The sequence below is a fragment of the Tasmannia lanceolata genome, unplaced genomic scaffold (genome assembly GCF_043159265.1).
Source record: "Tasmannia lanceolata isolate RefF3 unplaced genomic scaffold, GAP_Taslan_0.1 ptg000015l, whole genome shotgun sequence".
NCBI classification, from domain to species: Eukaryota; Viridiplantae; Streptophyta; class Magnoliopsida; order Canellales; family Winteraceae; genus Tasmannia; species Tasmannia lanceolata.
Window position 1 is genome coordinate 44279798 of NW_027518692.1, and position 21669 is coordinate 44301466.

Here is a 21669-nt window from a genome sequence, read left to right on the forward strand (position 1 = left end):
GACTAATTATTCTTGTTATTTTCTTTTACGAATATGTAGCCTTAGAAGACAATATATCATGGTCACGACAACCAAACCCCCCTCACATCTGTTTGTTTGTTTTTGCATGAAGGATATGACCTACATTCAAACATTTTATATATTAGGATTTGTTCCATTGGCACGGTTTTTGAGATAGTGGAACTCCAATTTATATGTTGGGGGTAAAAATTGTTGCCCAATCAGAGGCAGACAGATGGAAGACACAGATCTAAGTGCACCGGGGCAAAAGGGTAATCTCACAACTTAGGCGGAAGCCCTAGAACACTAAACCCTAAAGCTACAATTTTAAAAAGAAACCGCTCGAAATAAATTCGAAAGCTCTGCTTTTATGGAAACTCAGCTAATTAGGAAAGAGTCCCATGAAGCATCTTTAGTGACTGGCTAGGACATTCACCTAATAAATGGGACAGTAAGGCTTTTTAGGAAATTCGGCTAATTAGGAAAGACTCCTGGGAAGCATCTTCCGTGACTGACTAGGACTCTCACCCTATAAATAGGACAACAAAGCTCAAAGGTGCGGATTCTAAAACCCCAATTCTGCTTGCCGAGCCTTCCGATCGCTCAACCTCTGTATCTGTTGTTGTTGCTGGCTTAAGCATCGGAGAGACTCTGGGTGATTTTCTAACAGTTTGTTTGTGCACGCAAGACATTGATCTTCAAGATCCGTCTCATCCTAAATCAATATTCCAGTGACGACAATAGGGATCATCAAGTGAGCAATCCAAATTAACCAAAGGTGAAGCCCATTATATAAACTAGGCATATCTAATTATATTATTACGAGATCATGCCCTGTGCATTTCTATTAATAAGAAAGTTGTACATGGAATGTGCAAAAATTATTTATGAAAAAATATATGCTTCTATGATTAAATTTTATAGTTTAAAAATGGAGTTACAGATTAAAAATGTAAGGTACACAATAGTAATAAATAATTTACATCCATAGTTTATTTAATAGGAGTTATAGGTAAATTTACATGTGTAAGGTATTTACAAGCTGATAAATTCTGGGCTTAAAAAGAAGATATTTAACAACTAATTTTTTTTTTACAGGAATTTGCTAGGGACCTTCGCAAAAGGCATTTCACGGGTAGGATGTTGCATGAGAGAGCAGCCACCTCATTTCGCGGACGGGATGTTGCATGAGAGAGCAGCCAAAGACGAATTAAATGAAAGAGACAAATCTGAGCTTACGTGACTACTTTCTCATGCGACAGGTTCCATGAAATGGGTTCTGTGATGGTCCCTAGCAAATCCCAAATTTATTATATAAAGTACTGGGATTTGCTAGGGACCATCAAAGAGGGCATTTCACGGATGGGCTGTTGCATGCGACAGCCCCACCTCAGATACGACAAAATCTCATATGAGGTGGCTGCACTCACATGCAACAGCGCATCTGCGAAATGCCTTCTGTGATGGTCCCTAGCATATCCCTAAAGTATTTAATAGTTAGATAAAACTCAACCTTCATTTATAAAGCTTTCAAATGACATGGCAACATCTTTTAAATGACACTGCGACACCCAAACACATGATAGATACATTTAAGAGTGTCATTATCAAAAGGCGGAAGCATTGATATCAGGAGATTTTATATGAGATTTCACATGGTGTAAGGCCTTATAGTCCCTTATTTTTCAAAAAGTACTGTACGGACAACACCATAGCATGATCCAAACCGTCCATATGATGGGGCATAACGTAAATAGGTTGTTCCCCAAAAATCATTTCCACAGGATGATCCAAAACGTCCGATCGGCAGCGATTTCCATCTATAGATAGGAGGGTTGGGATCATCCTGTAGAAATGATTTCTTCCTATAGTACTTGCACCATATAAAATATCTGAATATCAGAACCCTACTAACAATAATATTGTTCTTCCAAGCGATCCCACTCTCCAAAATGTCGGCTTTTGCATTTTGGCGCGGCCGGCGAAAGTTTATATAAAGTTTCTGTCACTCTTTCTAAGTCACTATACACAACAGTACAACACAACACGGTGGCACCCACAAAAGTCTAACAACAGAAAAAGAAAGTGTCAACTCCACGTCAAAATCATTTCTTTAAAACCCGTCAAAACCACGACACAAAGGCGGTATCATTCCCCGATCGATCGCTCAAAAACTCAAAACCGAAAGAGAAGGCTTAAAAAGCGGGAACCGACCGTTAACTCTTTCTCCGGCGAATTAACGACTCCCGCCGGGTATTAAAAAGCTTCTGGAAGAGCTACTCTTCCGGCGAACGTTTAGGGTTTCGGATCCGAAAGACACGGACTCTATAAATAGGTGAGAGTGCGGTCGAAAACTGAATTGTAATAACCGAAACATTAACGACCGAGAAAGAGCGAGAGAAAGGAGGAAATTTCTCAAAAAAATCCATCTTTTTCTTCTTCCTCCTCTTTTTATTCTGTTTTCTGAAGAAACTTTTCCACCAACTTTCGCTCGATTTCGTTGAAATTTTTGGTTCTAGAAACCCCGAATCCCTGTTTTCTTCTCAAAAATCCGTTCCAAAACCAAACTTTTCACATTTATTGCATAAATTTTCATCCTATTTTGTCGAAATCAGATTGCAGAGCATCAAATTTCTTGATTTCTAGCCGAAACATTTACAAAGAGGTTGAATGATTTGTGGAAGATTTCATTTTTCGTGTGAATTTTCGAGCAGTTTTAATATCTACGCCATTTTTTTAGACTAATAGACCTGTAAGATTTTCGGTGTAATCAGAAATTTCTGCGATATCCTTGTTCTACTACAAACCCTAATATCCTGTTTGTTCTTGGAACTGAATCTTGAACTGATAATCCTTTAATAAAAAAACAGAGAACCTGTTCTGGTTAGATCTTAAATTTCGAGTTTTTGATCGGTATAGAAAAAATCGGACTCCTGCTGAAGATAGGTCCCATTCTTTGTATGTTAAGGATAGGGAGAGGAAAAGTAAAGTTTCGGAAAAGTGATTCAAGATTTCAAGAGTTGGAAGAGTATGGAGCAGAAACACATTCTGATATCGGCATTGGGCGTCGGAGTCGGGGTCGGCGTAGGGATTGGTTTGGCTTCTGGACAGACTGTAAGTAAATGGGCATCCTTCAATTCTTCATCTTCTGGGGTCACTGCTGAGCGGATCGAGCAAGAGCTTCTCAGACAGATTGTAGATGGAAGGTCTAGCAACGTAAAATTTGACGAGTTTCCCTATTACCTCAGGTAACACAATGATTATTAATTCTTGTCTTATTTTTTTTCTCTTAAGTATGCTGCTTCTGTGTATTGGTAATAAATCATAGGTGTAAGCATCATTCTGTGTTGATAATAGGAGTAATAAGAGTACCCAATCACTTGATTATTATGTCTTTTTTTTATTTATAAGATTTACCGCAATTATTTTGTTTGAATTTAAAGGCTTGTGGATAAATTGCCTATGCCTATTTAATATTTGTGTTTTTGATAACTTTCATGTGTGGTTGTTTTTTTCTTTTTCTTTGGGGAGTGAGGGGTGCTAAATGAATGGATTTCTTGCCTTCCCTGTACTCTGTTTTCCCCAATTTTTTTTTCTCACTGATCAGTTGAACCTCCGCGGCTCTGTTCCTGTGACTTTGTTTCGTGTTGAAGAGATCGTATTTTTATTCTTGGTGTTGGATGGTTTTCTTGTCACCTTCTAATTAATTACCTTCTCATATGATCAGACAAATTTGGCACTCAGCCACGCTCTAAAATAGAAACTTTTCCAGGTGTTAACTCATGTTTTTCTATTGCTGATTAAATTTTAAGTCTTAGGACAACAAAGAAGCGGGAACATAGGAAAATTGTACCACAGAACAGGGCCTAGCCTTTTCCACACCCCCCTCCTCCCCCAGTGGTCATGGGTATAATGATTCCAGTGCTGAAACCATGGGTTTGATTCGTTTGAAAAGGTTCCTTATCTATATTTCCGAAAGGGAAAAACACCACCTGAAGGGGATTGGGATGGGGAGGAACATGTCTAAGAATAGATGATCTTTAAATGATATGCTTCTACATTCACTTTGTCACTTACGAAAATGGTATAGAAGTGTCCTCTTCTTTTTCTTTTTTGAAAACGGTATGCAATTCGCCTCTTTGCTAGGTAAGCATGAAATTTACCTGCAAAATGGGGATTCTAAAGTTGGACTTTCATGATCAATATGTCAAAATTAAGCCTAATTGGATATTCAATATTAATGTTTCAAATCTAAATTAGCCATCCATACCTATTAATTGATTGATTGGTGAAAAGCTTATGATATATGTTATAGGTGATTTTTTTTAATGGCAATGAATTATATTAGATGTAAGAAAAAGTGGGCGACCCCATGACCAAGGTGGTCAGTACACGACGAAATAGCTAAAAAAAGAAATACAGAATGAGGCACCAAGCTCTCAAGGAGTGAGATAATCGAACATCTCTAAGCTCTCATTAAACACCCTGGCCCAAGCCAACCTATCGGCGTCACTATTCGCCGATCTTTTGACATGCTGGAAGGAGATGGACAATCCCGCAACCCGATCATGGATCTCGTCGAACCAATGAGTGATTCTCCAAGGAGAGGTGTGACTTTCCTTTAGCCACCTGATTACATTAAGAGAATCTCTCTCCACAATCAATCGATCCATAAGGCTGCCCTCTAGTAGCATGATACTCTGACCACAGCTCTAACCTCCGACTTATTAGAATCAGGGATCCTTTTGGACCCGAAAAAGCCCACAACATAGATCCATTCTCATCTCTAAGAATGCCGCCAACTCCTATTGGATCTAGATTCCCCATGCTTAGTTAAGCTTCAGTTGACCGGGCCTGGTGGATTCCATCCCTTGGTCCGCGTCACTCTCTGCTCCGCATTGCCACAAATCTCCAACCCATGCCAAGGATCACAAGCTGCGACAAACGTGAAGCTGAACAAGATCTTTACCCAGAAAATAGTAAGAGCTATAACCTCCAAAATACGAGCTAAGGTCTTCTTACCACTCTTCTAAATGCTTTGGCATTTCTTTCCTTCCATAGGACCCAAATCACAGCTACCAGAGTCACGTTCCAAAGGTTCATTTTTCGCCCAGGAGCAAAAGACCAACACTCCAAAATGTCATTGAGTCTGGAAGGGAAAACCCACATTATGCCGAATATGTAGCAGGGAATACTTGCATACACTGAAATACATGCTTCATGATAGTGTTTATATCTGGCCTGTGGAAGCCAAATATTTACAACCTACGGCCATGCTTGTATATCTTTGTGAATCTTCTAGTTTTAAAATGCATAGAAATTAGTTGTTTAATCAATGCCTTTTCTTCTTCCATTGTGATCCACCTCTGTTCTGTAAACAGAAGTTCATGGACACTGCCATTTGCCCTGCTCCACATAGCTAGTTAAGTGGTTTGTGCGGTCTTGGTAACTTTTAAGTTTTGTCTATGGAGGCACTAACCAAGAGTATCTGGAAATCGTAAATAGGCTTCTTATGATAATATGATGGTCAAAGACCTATGGACTTCAAAATTTAGGTTTCTTATTGCTCATCCGCAAAAATTCATAATAACATTATTTTAAGGTTTTCATGCCTTTTTGTAGTTCTCAAATATTTTGATATTTATGATATTAGTAAGTATTTAATTCCTTCTCTCAAGTGACCAAAATTTGTTTTTTGTTTTTTTTGTTTTAAATATGAAAGTTGAGTGACCAAAATTTGTTAAGCTGGACTTTTAAATTTCTTAGTCACCTTTTTTATATGGCTGCTGAATCTATCTTGGTGAGCTGAGAATCGCATAAAGTTCCGAATGGAAGTATCGACTAACTTTAATAATTTTACCATAAGTAGAGTGCCGATTGTGTTCTGTTATACTGTGGAGTACTGCTGTTTTTATTACAATCACTGTCAGAGTGGTAAAGAGAAGGGAGGTCTCTAGTCCCACTTGTTGTCAGGTTTTGGTCTGACTGAAATACTGAACTAATGTAACAAAACGAAAAAGAAAAGAAATGGTTGTTTCTCATTTTCCAGTTCTTGGGATCAAATTGGTCATTTTTAATAATCATGTTTTTCCTTAGAAATGGTTGCATCTCATTTTCAGGTCTTGGAATCAAATTGGTCATTTTTAATGATTGCCTTTTTTTCTTTTTTGTTTCTCTGCTCTAATATGTTTTGCGTGCAATGTTTTTCTGTGAGAGAAAGCAATTCTGGTGACTGCAAAGGATTTGACCCCATAACTTTTGCTATATTGTTGGAACTTGAAAGTAATAGGCAATCAAGTATTTTGGTCATTCCATCTAAAAGTGTGAATTTTAACGGGTTTCAGAAGTAGCTTTGTATAATGGCTATATCTGTTGCACTTTTATGCAATATTAGGGTTTTAAATGACCTTTTTATTTTTTTATTTTAATGTTCTTATGCTGTTATGGTCTGTGAAAATTAGTGAGCAGACACGAATGTTATTGACAAGTGTGGCCTATGTCCATTTAAAGCAAGCTGACTTCTCTAAGTATACCCGAAATCTCTCACCAGGAAGTCGGGCCATTTTGCTTTCAGGACCTGCAGGTAGGTTATTTGAAGAATGGACTCTATCAGATTTTGCTTGAGTGTATTTTATGAGTATACACTTGTTTTCATAATGAATGCTGATTGCAAAATTTCATATTTTTTGAAGAGCTTTATCAGCAAATGCTTGCAAAGGCTTTAGCCCACTATTTTGAAGCCAAGTTGCTATTGCTGGATGTTACCGACTTTTCACTAAAGGTGAGTGCAGAACTATTGTAGTTTTTCTTCATTAGACTCCTTTATCATACTAATTTCAGGCACATGTGTTCTTCCACAGATACAAAGCAAATATGGAAGTGGCAACAAAGAGCATGTAAGATTTCCTTATATTTTTTGGCATGTGGTCTCGTTTGGTATTTATGAAATTATCTTGTGTCTATCTACACTTCTCTTCAGATCTAGGCGGAGGTCCATTTGAGATATAACTAATACATTCCAATTTATTTCTGACATTTGTATCTTCACAAAACATCACACATATGCATGTGAATGCCATGTTTGCATAAAACTCTACTTTATGTCCTTCACTACTTCCATTGCTCATTTTACATATTGTAATGCTATTGTTGGAGAGTCAATATACAACTTTAAGCAGGGTAGAGATTTTATCATCCTCATCTTATTTGTAATTCCTTGTTTGTAGCCCTTCAAAAGATCCATCTCTGAGACTACACTGGAGCGTATGTCCAATTTATTTGGGTCATTTTCAATCCTTCCATCAAGAGAAGAAACCAGAGGTACAAAAGGGCGATTTTTTTTTTCTCGGTTCAATACCTCCAATTTGAACCTTTTTTTAAATTTTTTTATGGCTGGTGATTTTTGTCTATCTTTTTTCCTTGCTCATAGTGATTTTGTGACTAGTTTTGATCTTAAGTCTTTTCAATTTCATGCTATAAGTGATGTATTATTACCATGTACACTGTGTTGCGCTTCTGCTTCTTTACTTTTGGAGTGTTTTTTAATTAAATTGTCTGTCTAACTTATCGAGGGGAAATTATGCTAGTTCAATAGCGTTGTGCCTTTAATTATTTGAAACATATTATGTTCTTTCTTATTTGGCATCTTTGCAAGTCCTTGCTTTGCTTTTGAACTTCTGTAACTTGATATTGCTTTTAAGTTTTTTGGCAGCTCACTATATTTTGTTTCTTCATAAAACTAAAGGGCACATTTGAACACATATCAGCAGTCTCCACGTGCTTTTATTCAGTGATGACTAAATTTCTGGTTCTCTTGGTGCCCATATTTATAACAAAATTCAAGCCAGTTTTTTTTTTTTTTTTTTGGTGCAAAATGAAGGGTGTTAGTCTAAGCGCCTGAAATCTTCACGACTCTTAATTTGCATAATTCAAGGAAAATAGCATGCCATTGGATGAAAGGAGAATCTAAAATTGTTGATTGGCTAACATGTTTATTCCGAAAGTTCAAAGCTTTGTGATGAATTTTACTGATGAAAGTTTAACCTGTTTTGGTAATATTTATGTTTGCTAGTCTCACTACTTAATATGCTATAACCCGTAATCAAGTTTCTATTTTTAATTTTCTTTTCCTTTTTTAATCAAATCTTAATTGTTTTCCCTCTAAATTTTATTGTTGTAGCTCTGATTGGAAGTTTTTGTTACAGGCACGTTAAGGAGGCAAAGCAGTGGCATGGACTTAAGGTCAGGGTTACAGCATATTTGACAGTATTGTTAGTGATTCACAAGAGCCAAGTTTAGGTTTTATCATATTGCTTCTAATTTGTGGATTTTCCCTGTGCTTACAGAGGATCTGAATGTTCTAATAATGCTCCAAAGCTTCGTAGAAATGCTTCTGCTGCAGCTGATATGAATAGCCTTGTTTCACAAAGTGCCCCAGTGAATCCAGGTTCTTATAAATCAGTTTTTTTTCCTATAGGAAGAACCATGGAAAGGGATAATTTCCATTGTTATCAGAAACTATAACAAAAATGGAAGTGCATCCATAAGTCTTTTTTTTTCTCATAGTGGGTCGATTCGAATGGTTTGATAGCTTTTGTAGATATTGTTGTTGGAATAGAGAAAGTTATACTAGGCAACATGCAGTACAAATGTTGCATTTAATTGGGTTGCTTATTTTATGAATGGATTAAAACCAATACGTCATTTTTTACTATGTCACACCAGGGCTTTTTCTATTAATTTCAGATGGACTTGTTTTTTATTAATGCTCGGTATTGGTCATAGTTGAAGGGAGACGATGTCTAGAACCATTCAAATTTTATAAGGGATTTACTAGGGAATTTCACGGAAAGGCATTTCGCAGCTGACTTTTGCATGAGAGAACAGCCACACAGTCTCACTTTTCAGCAGATTTTGTCTTATTCATTTAATTCATCTGAGGTGGCTGTTATCTCATGCAAAAGTCAGCCACAAATTGCCTTTCCACAAAATTCCCTAGCACAGTCTCACTTTTCAGCAGATTTTGTCTTATTCATTTAATTCATCTGAGGTGGCTGTTATCTCATGCAAAAGTCAGCCACAAATTGCCTTTCCACAAAATTCCCTAGCAAATCCCATTTTATAAATATAGATAGACTCGAATTTACTCACATCACTACGTATAATACATTATGGAAGTTCCATGGCACTTTGGGCTATTGAAAACATCTAGATGATTAGTGAAGTCCCATTCTTTTTTTTTTTTGAATGGAAGTTAAAATGCCGTTCTTAACAGGGATTGTATGCTTGCATGCACATTTACTTGCCCATGTACATAATGATTGACTTTGTCTTATTTACTTGAAAAAATCTTCCCTGACCCATTGTCAGTTTCTTGAAATTCAATTATTTTTAGGGATATAATTTCAGTGTTTTAGTTTGATGACAGGATCAGACGTCCTATAATTCTTGTAATTTTGCTTCTTGGTTAACCTAGATTAGTTTAGGCTTACAATTAGTTTAAGGGTTGAGTATACAAATATCTCTTCGACCCCAACTAGTTTGGGACAAAGGCTTAGTTGAGTTGAGTATACAAATATCTCTTCTAGGACATTTTTTAATTTTTGAAGCAAGAGAATATAAAGTTAAGTAAAAAATTAAACAAGGGTTAGAGATTGCCACATTGCTAAAGAGTCCCTAGTCCTCTCTAAAATACATGTGTAGAAGAGATATCCAAATTCCTACAACTGTCAATGATTTCAGTAATCAAGTTAGCTAGACTCCTCGCCTTTCCTATCTTTTCCTATGCATTGTCGCGCTCGTCTGGAATAGTAAGGTTCATTCTAGACGCACAATGTTATACAATCACACAAATATATGATTCAAATGAACACAATGTATGAAAAATTCACCCGATTCATTAATTCTATAAAGTTTAGGTCTCATACCCATACACACAACATACTGAATACAACTCAAGGCAGTAAAAAATATGGGATACAATGGCGTGAAGGAGTACAATAATGATCACCCATATCCAACCCTATGTCAATAGTCAATACCACATAGTTACGGGCTGGCTCAAATCCATCATCCCTATCTCTATCTTGATGGTCACAGTGCATCTGCCGATGATGCTAAGTCCAAGTGCTATGGCTGGTACTCGTAGACATATTGATCGTTGACATATTGCTCAACGTTTGTGAGGACTCCAAAATGTGGGTACATAGCATGAGCTTGAGGGTGCTGATGTCTTGCCCCATATAAAGATGAAATGTCCCTATGCCCATATAATATTTATTAAAAAAATAAAAAAAACGCAAATAATGAGAAAATACAACACAAATATTATGTATAACAGGGCATGGCAGAATCTTCACATGCCTGGAGTTTTTTCATTATTTTGAAAATGTGAAGTTTATTTTTAATTTTAGTAAGTAGTTATAATATTATAAAATGCGTTATATAACGATAGAATAGTAAGCTGCATGCATTATGATCTTTATGTTCCTTCATAATTTCCTTCCATTCTATTTTTTGCATGAATTTTAAAATTATTTGTCCACCTTGCCCCAAACCCCATATTCTCCATTTTCGAATCCAAACACTCACAGTCAATCATATCATCGGCTTTTTCCATATCTATATTACATAAAATACCTTTCTTACTAAGCCTATGATAAGATTCAACAGCCTCGTTAGCAAGGATAGAACCATTTAGGATCTGTCTTCCTTTTATAAAGTACGGAGCTCGAAGTAACCTCCTTAACCACAAATGAAGCCTAATTGCTAGGACTTTAGCCGGAATTTTTTAAGTACTACGAACCAAGCTTATTGGTCTAATTTCAAACAATCTCTCCATTCCCTCCTTCCGTAACAAAAATTGCACCTATGTCTCACCCTCTGTAGTAAAACTCCTTAAAAACTCCATGCAAAAACCATCGGGACCTGGAGCTTTATCGCTACTAAAATAAAACAAAGCTTCTCTCAATTCTTCCTTAACAAAAGACTTCTCTAACTCCTCAACTTGCTGAACTACACATTCTCCATCTTAGTGAAAATCATGTTCTCAGAGCAATAAAACTTCTCATAAAATGACACCACCTCTGTAATGATATTGTTCCTAGTGGAAGATCTAGAGCCTTGGATAATCAAAGAGTGGATCCTGTTCACCCTTTTTCTTATCCGAGCTAAATTATGGAAATATGCCTTGTTATTATCCTGTTCTCTCAACCACTTAGCCTTGGAACCTTGCTTCAACCTTAATTCATCCAGCAAAATTAAACAATCATACTCTTCCAAGACGTTTTGTTTGCAAAGAAGCTTAAGATTCATTATATTGTCATGCCTCTTGAGCAATTAGTTTTCCTAGGAGTGTTGGCACTTTGGTTGTCCTTCACCCAACTTTTTAACTTTCCTTTCACCTACCTTAGTTTCCTTCCCTGAGCTTCCCTAACAGTCGAGTCCACAACTGCTTGTGGCACTAATTGTAATGTCTCTTCAATTCAAGTAACCTTCTTGTGAGTTATTGAGTCCACAATCTCCACAAGAAAACGTGCTCTGTTACCAATCTGATGCTAGGGGTTAGTAATTAAGTTACAGACTCAAACTCGCTATTAATCCCAGGAATAAGTTAGTTAATTTTCTGGAAATTCGCTTTTAATATATTTCATATCAAGATCTGTCCCTAAAAGTCCATAAGTAATAGAAATAGGTAATGTAGGTCTTCCAATAGATTTGATTCAGAAAATTCAGCATGTGATCTATAGTTGGATGTAGATCTGAAGAATCTCCGCAAAAATCAGGATTTGCACAATTAATCACATATCTGGAATTTTAGAATGCCAAATCTATTTTCTGGAAGGGCGTCAGGGACAAACAACAATGGATGGAAATCCTGTTAACAAGAAGTCTAAGAAATGGCTCACAAAACTGAAAGTAGCCAAAGAGCACTATTTTCAAAAGGATAGGTTTGCAGACATCACAAGAGGTGAAAGAGCTCAAAGAGCACTATTTTCAAAAGGATAGGTTTGCAGACATCATAAGAGGTGAAAGAGCTCAATCCTGACGAACAAAATACTAAAAATTCAGGAAGAGAAATACAGATCTGATAAACCTTAGGTTGAAACTAAATCTACAAGTGTCTTCATATCATAATCACGTGAAGAAGATAACACCAGTAGTTGTAGCCACGATTTGGAGAAGAAAAATTCAGCAGAGGTTGATAAACTAGGTGCCAAAAACCACAATCTCTTAATGACATTTAGATGCTGCAATAAAAGTCCCCTAGACCTTTGCATAACTCTTATTTAGTATTTACATAAAAAACCCTAATCTATTACCTAATAAGAAAGAAGTATAAAACCCAAAAAATTCTTCACTCAAAGAAGGAAAGGATATGGGGAATTTCAAGTCTGCCTTGACCACATGTGGGTCCTCTATTGACATCAACAACGGCATGTGCGAGATATCACCAGTTTGGTCCAATTGGCCATCTTTCCTTTGTCCTTTATCCTATAAGAAATTTTAATGACCCTTTGATTTTTTTATTGGTCCTAATGGCCCTTTGATTTTTTCTAAATCAACACATATCGTACCGACCTCCCTAATATGAATACATATTGGCCAATATTTCAAACCATGATTTTAAATGGTGAATTGAGAACCAAACAATTTCTTATGCATTCTAGGAATGGCAATGACATTTGGAAAGGCTGGATTGCCAAATGAAGAAGAGAGAATCATACCTTAGATGAATGTTGGAAAAACAAGTGTCATCTACCATGAGGTTACGAAATGAACAAATGTAAGGTGGTGGTTGGGGGGGGGAGGGTTGTGTGGTGGAGAAGGTTACCCGAATCAGGCGAGATGTGATCTATCAATGATCCAAGGAATGGTAGATGGGGAAGTTAGAGGCAATTAACTCATTTGGTCACTGACTTTGTGAGTCAAGGCAGCTTACTGGTAATGAAAATTAAATTGATGATAGCAAGTGAGAGCAGTTTGATGATAGCTGTTGAAACAGACGCTGAAGTGAGAGATCGGTAGAGATGTGCCACCTCTGATGATTATATGAGCTAAACCAGTGTAAGTGCAAAGAAGAAAATTTACCTGAATCATCTGAAATGTCATTTGTTTTGCCCATTTTAATGATCCAAGAAGTTTCAGATGATGAGGTTAGAGACAGATCACTCATTTGGTCACTTACTTGGTGAGTGAGGGCAGCTTGCTGGTTAGACATCAAATTTATGGTAACAATTGATAGCAATGCGATTAATGTCAGGCACATATCTGACATCCACTGGCAGGGGAGTTGGGAGCTGATCCATGAACTTGTTGCTGTCAAATGTTGGATGGACGAGGGCCATAGGTGGGGGGACCTCTAGGTCGTGGTACATGAAGAATACCGCGAATAGCAGAGCTTGTCCCAGACTATGGTGGTGGTGATCCTCCAGTGAATGAAGGTGTGGAATCATTCCCACGAGGTGTGTAAGTGTGGGAATGAGGAGCTAGAGGTCCATTGGAGTTGTTTTGTGAAACTAAATGTGATCTCTGTCTTGATCTCTACCATGGCTCCTCCATGGCCACAACTAAAGTTATGTCTCACATGGAAAACTTGGAAATCATCTTGTGATGCTAGAGCATGGTTGGGCTGACCTTTAACAAAAGTGAATCCTTTAAACATAGAAAAGGTAATTTGAGAATCATAATAGTGATAAATTCTTTGTATACATTCCCAAGACCACTTGAGACCTAGCGAATGTTAACGTTTTCATCACTAGGTGTTGTATTGCAACGAATTTATCAAATATGCTTTTGACTTTGTTGAGATGCTCGAGCATATGAGTTTCCTCGCCAACAATTCTAAAGTTCAATGTGAAGTTGTATAATTCGAACATTAGCTTTCTGAGCAAAAATGTCATGTAGTGATTTCCAACGACCATGAGTGGGCATGTCCATAACTTCAACAAGAATCTCATGGCAAAGAGTGGATTTAATCCATCCTATAATGTTTTAATCTTTAGTTGTCCAAAGTTCAAAGTCAGGATTGCATGGCCAAGAGAGATTTGTAATATCTCCATCTCCTAAAAATGTTTCCAAATATTTTGTTGGAGGAAAAAAGATGCCATCAAGATGAACGATAATTCCTCGTCTTTGAGCAATGGGCAAGATCTGACCTTTCCAGAAATTACCATTAGACAGTTGGAGGAGGCTAGTTGAGGTCAAAGAGTAGATGTAAGAGAAGGTATGGTGAAGGACGATGCTATTGAAAACTGAATGGGGGTAAGGGATTCAGAGTCGGGGTAGAAGACACAGACAAACATTGACAGTAGTTATACCAGATGAGCTTAGCAAGTGGAGCCAGACAAACACAATTAGTGTTGATGTTTGAAACCACAAGAGAACAAGACAATCACCATAAGCGGTGGTTTCGATAAGATATAAAAGAATGTGGATGAACACCATAATCGGTAATGTCAATTGATCTTTAGAAAGTAGAAGAATGCAAAGACTGTAAGCGGTGATGTTTGATCACCCAAATAAGGAGTGATTTAAATTTCTTTTTCGTTATTACTGGGTTATTTTTTCTTTTGAAGAGAATGGATCTAGGGTTCAAATGGAGTGGGGAAAAATAAAGAGGAGAATTTCGAGATGCAGGGAGGTGAGATCTAAGGTTTGCAAGACGGATGTTTCGTTTTTCACTGGATGGCGATAGTAGGTAGAATTTTCAAAGAGAAAATTTTGATTTAGAGGTTTCCAATGGAGAGAGAGAAAAGGAAAGAGGTGGAAAGGCAAAACGAGGATAGATCCAGGGTCTTCAAGATGAAGGGATGGAAAATGGGATGTAGGGCTTTTGCATGGATGGAAATAATATCTAGCTATGATCTAGGGTTATGAAGCGCGCGATATGGATCTTGGGTTTCAAGATGAGGGAGATGGGCTCTAAGGTTTTCGAACTAGGTTGGTGGAGTGGGGGATGTGGAATGAGATCTAAGGTTTTCGTGATAAGAGACATGAAAGTAGATTAGGAAAGAAAATATCAATAGAAACAAACCTGCTCTGATACCATGGATGCTTTAGAAGAAATGATAGAAACCACCCTAGGAGAGGAGAGGGGTAAAGTCGTGCATGGACTGATGTATTCATCTTAATCATCACATTAGAGTGGTGAATATGTTGGTTACATAGAAAAGAAATAAAAGAGAATTATGAAAATGTCTGTGTATGATTGGTCTGACATGCATATCAGTGAATATTGTTGGTTTGGGCACTGGCAGACACTGGTATTTAGATACTTGGTGTATTTCTATAAAATCTCACTTTATCAACAAAAAATATTTATGGCTTGAACTTGAGCATCTAACCTTTCCATGGATTGCATACTTGGCCTATTCAGTTGTTTTATAATTCTTTTGAACTAATTAAATTCCTATTCTAACAGCTGCTTGTGCTTTGTTCTGATTTTCAGGTCCTCTTAAGCGCACCAGCAGCTGGTCGTTTGATGAGAAGCTCTTTGTACAGGCACTTTTCAGGGTATATATTGTTGAAACTAAGATGCACTAGATCATAATGTTCAGCTTCTTATGATAATTTTTACCCGGTCTCATTGTAGTTATTTACCTGGTTTAAGATGTTAGAAATTATGCATAGCCTCTAGGTTGTTTCTAGTAGATGTCCAAGAATGCTTGATGAGTTCTTATTGATGTTGATTTCATTATACAGGTTCTGGTTTCAGTATCAAAAACCACTCCCATTGTCCTCTACCTCAGGGATGTTGAAAAGCTTCTCTTTAGGTCACAAAGGATCTACACCTTGTTCCAGAAAATGTTGAAGAAACTATCAGGATCGGTCTTGATCCTAGGCTCAAGGATGATGGATTCAGGTAATGATTATGAAGAGGTGGATGAGAGAATCACCCTTCTATTCCCTTACAACATTGAGATCAAGCCGCCAGAAGATGAGACCCACCTTGTCAGCTGGAAATCACAGCTTGAAGAGGACATGAAAATGATCCAGGTTCAAGATAACAGAAACCACATTATAGAGGTGCTTGCGGCAAATGACCTTGACTGTGATGATCTGGGTTCAATCTGCCTCGCAGACACGATGGTTCTAAGCAATTACATAGAAGAAATTGTGGTATCAGCAGTTTCATATCACTTGATGAATAACAAGGATCCTGAATACAGAAATGGAAAACTTGTTATTACATCCAAGAGGTCAGATTAGTATATAATGCCTATAATGTTTTTAATTGGATTTCATGTTGTAAATTTATTTTTCTTACTATTTTTTCCATGGGACAGTTTGTCCCATGGATTCAGTATATTCCAGCAAGGTAAGCTTGGTGGCAATGACACTCTAAAGCTTGAAGCAAATGTTGAAGGTGGCAAGGTTTGATTTACTTCTCCAACAAACTGAGGGTAATGGAACGTAGGGGTGAGAGTACTGATACAACTTGATTCTACTTTGTTTTGTTTCATTTATGTTAGGAAACTGAAGAGGAAGATTCTACTGCTGGTGCAAAGCCTGAGACAAAAACTGAAGCTCCAGCACCTGAGAATAAAAGTGAGGCAGATAAGTCGGTTCCAGTTGTGAAGAACGATGGTGAGAATTCATCTGCTCCATCAAAACTGCCCGTAAGTACAATTTCTTTAATGTTGTTCCTGATATTTTTGGAATTAAATTCATACACTCATCGGATATATGCGCTTGGATTGTTTATATCTTATATCCTAGGAAAATATAATTATGTTTCTTTGCAATTGGATGGTAATTTGATTTTATTTCATGGTCAACATCTGAACTTCCATATCCGTGGATATAATTTTTCCATCTATTATAGAAATACCTATTTCTTATCTAGAATTGAAGTGTTGTTTGATGTTCTTCATTGGATGTGATTCTCTTCATGCTATTATTCATTCCCATTTTCCTATCCAGAGGCACCCTCATCAATGGTTTTCGAACTCTATTTATGATCTTCTCTGAATCAAATGCTATTTCATATACAATGATTGGGTTCTGAATTCTAAACTTTCGTCTGTGGTACTAGTTCCTATTGATATGGCATTGTCATCGAGAAAAGGTTGTGAACGGTTATTGGTCAGTCTCTGTAATAATATCTTAGATATCAATATGTTACTCGAGGGCTCCCTTGGTATCAACTGGTTGTCATTTTTTCTGCTTCTTTCAAAAAGTTTACTTATAAACTTATGCCTCTCATAGTGTTATATCGTTTGGTGTGGTTTACTCTTAATCTGAAAACCTTTGTCCTTATTTGATTTTTCTAAAGAAAAAAGGGTGGCCCAGTGAACAAGGCTCCACCATTGCAGGGTCTGCGGAGGGCTAGATGTACGCAGCCTTATCCCTGCTTTGCAGAGAGGCTGTTTCTTTATTTGATTTTTCTAAAGATCTAAAATTGTTCCCATAATCATTGCTTTCAGTTCTCCTGTGGATAAAACAAAATTTCATTTCAGAATTTTTCTTTAACTTGCACACTAACTTCTAATGGTTTTCCGTGTGTTGCAAGTTTACTGAAAAATAACTGAATTGAGTTTCACGCACTTCCTGGATATCATGGAAGACCAATGAAGGATCTGAATGGATTACCATCTTATAATTGGAATTGCTTCATGGCCAGGAACTGATAGTAGGAGTTATGTTTTAGATTATTCCCACCACAATGAAGGATCTGAATGGATTACCATCTTATAATTGGAATTGCTCATGGCCAGGAACTGATAGTAGGAGTTATGTTTTAAATTATTCCCACCAACCATTGCATGAAATTATTATTTTATGTTGTCCATGAAAATAAGTAAAATTACAGATTTTTTTCTGAACTTGGTCACTACTTTATGGTTTCCATATAAACAACAGAACTGAGTCTCATGCACTTCTGAGTGTCATGGAAAATCAATGAAGGGTCTAAACCAATTACCATCTTATATTAGAATTGCTTCATCGTCAGCCACTGATAGTGGTGGTTATATGTAGGCTTAGATTCTTTCCACCAGCCGTTGCACGAAATTATCATCTAAGCTTCCGATTATTTTTCCTTGCCTATGGAGGCTTAGAATCTACTTTAATAATTGACAGTAGATTCCTGTTGAGTTTTTCCTGCTTCTTTTCTCATTATTCCCCTTCCTGTTGGTTTGGCATCAGTCTGTTTACACATTGCTAAACTGTTCACTAATCTAAACTACCAAATCCTATCAAATGATTTTGTCAACAGGAACCCGATAACGAGTTTGAGAAGCGCATTAGGCCCGAGGTCATTCCGGCAAGTGAAATTGGAGTGACATTTGCAGATATAGGTGCCTTGGATGATATTAAAGAATCACTTCAAGAGCTGGTCATGCTTCCCCTTCGAAGACCTGATCTTTTCAAAGGAGGTCTCTTAAAGCCTTGTAGAGGAATTTTGCTGTTCGGACCACCCGGTACTGGGAAGACGATGATGGCCAAGGCGATTGCTAGAGAAGCCGGAGCAAGTTTCATCAATGTTTCCATGTCTACCATCACTTCAAAATGGTTTGGTGAAGATGAGAAAAATGTCAGGGCTTTGTTTACATTAGCAGCAAAGGTTTCTCCAACAATTATATTCGTAGACGAGGTTGATAGCATGCTCGGGCAACGAACTAGAGTTGGGGAGCACGAGGCTATGCGGAAAATCAAGAATGAATTCATGACGCATTGGGATGGGCTCATGACAAAACATGGAGAACGCATCCTCGTTCTCGCTGCCACAAATAGACCATTCGACCTTGACGAAGCCATTATCAGACGGTTCGAGCGCAGAATCATGGTGGGGTTGCCCTCAGTGGAGAATAGAGAATTGATCTTGAAAACAGTCTTGTCGAAAGAGAAGGTTGAAGAAGGACTTGACTTTAAGGAGCTTGCAGTTATGACAGAAGGATATAGTGGAAGTGATCTTAAGGTCTGTTTGTTTCTTAATGAACCCTTTACTTATTGTATAATCAACCTGTAATTAATTAACTTTGGCAATTGTTGAGAGCAGAACTTGTGTATGACGGCAGCATATCGGCCTGTTAGGGAGCTAATACGTCAAGAAAGACTAAAGGATCTAGTAAGCATTAGCATTACCTTCGTTTTGTTTCTGTTCAAACCAAGCTTTCAACCTGAGCACTTGATGAATCAAATATAATCTCACAGTGATACCTTTTATTGACAGGAGAAGCAGCAGAAATCCTCGGAAGGACAGAACACAGCAGAAGAGTCAGATGATAGAGAAGGGGAGGAAAGAGTTATTACTCTGAGGCCCCTTAACATGGAAGACATGAGGCAGGCAAAGAATCAAGTGAGTCTCAATGCAGTCACTCTGCTGCTTTTTTTTTTTTAATAGGAAATCATCTTTTTCTTAAATCACCATATTTAATCCCAAAAACTATTATCCACACTAAATGGCATTCTTTCGATGACTTCATTTCAAAACTACTCTTAGAAAACTCCATTGACCATGAATGGTACGCTTTTTTTCTTTTCTTTTCTTTTTTATGTTTTCATTGGTAAATGCTGTTTCTGGATTTGACTTTAACGAATGGTGGTCTTAACCCTGACTTCGCAGAGATTAAGATTTTCGTGGAATTATGGTTTTGAAATATAAGGCAGAACTCAAGTTGAATGATGGACCCAACAAAAAAAAAAAGGGTTGAATGATGGCCTGTGATGAGTGATAGTGTTCTGAGACCACTATCCACAGTCAACTGTACTTTTTCAAATACCCATCATTTATTTGGAATGTTGTTTTGAAGAAAAAAAACCTCAATTTTGAAGAAGCTGGCATCTACCATGAGTGATGGTTTTGAAACCACTGTTTCCAGATAATGCTGTTTATTTTTAGCATGGGTTTCTCGTATCCTCTCCAACTCCTAAAGTTTATCTGCACGGATAGCTGTAGTTCTTTTTCAGAGTGCTTTAGTAAATTGACCTGCCCCAACAACTCCAATTAAGCAAGTGCAGGAGACTCATGCTTTTGATAAGATAATCTGCAGAAGCAATTCACAACGCCCTTTATTTTCTGCTTCTCCACCATGAATCATTTGCAACGCCCTTTAGATCCATCTGAGTGCTGGCATCCACCATGGCATGTTCGAAAAGCCTGACTTATGAAAGTGCATTTCTTTCTACCAAACCAAAAAAATCTGCTCCTGCACTCATATACGACCTAGTTACTTTATCTGTGGTCTTTATGGATTTTTTTTTTCCTTTTCTTTTTGTTCCTCAGCACTTCTGGTTCTTCATGACACCATGTCAATATATCCTTGACCAATATTGATAAATCAATTTAGTGTAGATTCTTAGATCATTGTGACCAATATTGCTCTATCCTTCCACAAACTGCGAATTGACCTACTAAATTAGTAGGAACGGAGCGAACTGTGAATCATGCAAATATGTTTTGTACACTTATTGCATATAGACATTTTTCATCTTACCTTGGAAGTTATTTCCAATGCAGGTTGCGGCAAGCTTTGCAGCCGAGGGGTCTATCATGAATGAGCTGACGCAATGGAATGACTTGTATGGGGAAGGAGGTTCAAGAAAGAAGGAACAGTTATCTTACTTCCTTTGAAGGACAACATCTTGCCCTGAAATTTAGGAAGACCCATTTCTTTGGAAGGAAAGCATAGAAGTATTAAGGACCACATCACTTCATCCAAAACCTTCATGACGGTTTCAGCTCGAACGATGTATGTGGAAAGATGATCAAAAGCTAATGAAGAATTAGCCCGGTGCAGGCGTCTTAGCCAAAATGTGATATTTTACCCAATATATTTGGTGGGCATGTGTATCTTGGCCCAATATATTACGTGGGTATGTGTATCTTGGCTTGAGTTAACTCACCACTGTTTTCTTAGTTACAGTGATGTGGTGTAAAATAACAAACAATACCTTTTATATATCTTGTTTGTGTTTTATGAAATATTTAAGATAAAGGAAATCATGTCTGTAAATTCTGTTGAGCAGTTTGATTCCCGTCTGTGGTGCATTTGTGGTTTTGATCGCCCTATAAGGATTAAACCCTATTATTGTTATCTTTTATTTCTCTGTCATATGGCATCTCATTAATTCTTTGTTCTATGGCAAGGATAAGATTGGCATGTAAGATGTTGTTGTCACTACTCTTTAAGAGATTAGAAAGAAAAAAGGTTCCTAAAGACCATGCCCATGCAGAGAGTTTTGGTTGCTTGTGTTTAGAGAGTCTGGACGTAAGAACAAATGTAGATCAAAGTCCACATTCACTTATTCAGTATGAAAAAATGTGGAGTATGACTTGTATCCTAGTTCTTGCTGTCTTCATGGAGACTAACAAAGCTCTATGTGACTATTTGGTTGCAGATGGTAAAAATCATGATGCATGATGGGTTTCTAAAGGCCCAAACAAGGATAGGTGGAATCAGGATTTTGGAACCTACAAAATATGTGATTCGATTGAAAAAAAAAAAAATTAAAAAAAAAGATTAGAACTAGAATAATTCCAGATCTTACCTAAGCATCACACTCAACTCATTGCAATTAGTCCCATAGTGATTGGATGGTCAGTAAGTACTTCTTGCCTCAAGAGGTAGGTATTTTGATTCCACCCCGGTTGAAATAGACTTTTTTATTAGTATATGATGTCCATTCCTATTCCAGGTTCCCCTGTCTGGACTCACAATCGATTGT

General features: G+C 37.3%; 1 protein-coding gene across 1 annotated transcript; it reads left to right on the forward strand.

Annotated features, from left to right (window-relative positions):
- The first annotated feature begins 2127 nt into the window (after positions 1–2127).
- Positions 2128–20944, forward strand: LOC143847481 (uncharacterized). Its single transcript, XM_077356323.1, has 15 exons — positions 2128–3248; positions 6462–6583; positions 6693–6781; positions 6861–6896; positions 7227–7320; positions 8205–8241; positions 8346–8446; positions 15449–15513; positions 15703–16199; positions 16287–16374; positions 16473–16619; positions 18218–18919; positions 19001–19069; positions 19175–19300; positions 20462–20944. Exons 1-15 carry the CDS (start codon positions 3031–3033, stop codon positions 20573–20575), a joined length of 2505 nt encoding a protein of 834 aa, XP_077212438.1. The 5' UTR covers positions 2128–3030; the 3' UTR covers positions 20576–20944.
- The last annotated feature ends 725 nt before the right edge of the window (positions 20945–21669 follow it).

Excerpts from the sequence above, each read along its gene's own strand:
- LOC143847481 (XM_077356323.1), top strand. The coding sequence starts at position 3,031 with ATGGAGCAGAAACACATTCTGATATCGGCATTGGGCGTCGGAGTCGGG. Across the intron at positions 6,782-6,860 it reads TTACCGACTTTTCACTAAAG|ATACAAAGCAAATATGGAAG; the intron begins GTGAGTGCAGAA and ends GTTCTTCCACAG. Across the intron at positions 6,897-7,226 it reads GAAGTGGCAACAAAGAGCAT|CCCTTCAAAAGATCCATCTC; the intron begins GTAAGATTTCCT and ends CCTTGTTTGTAG.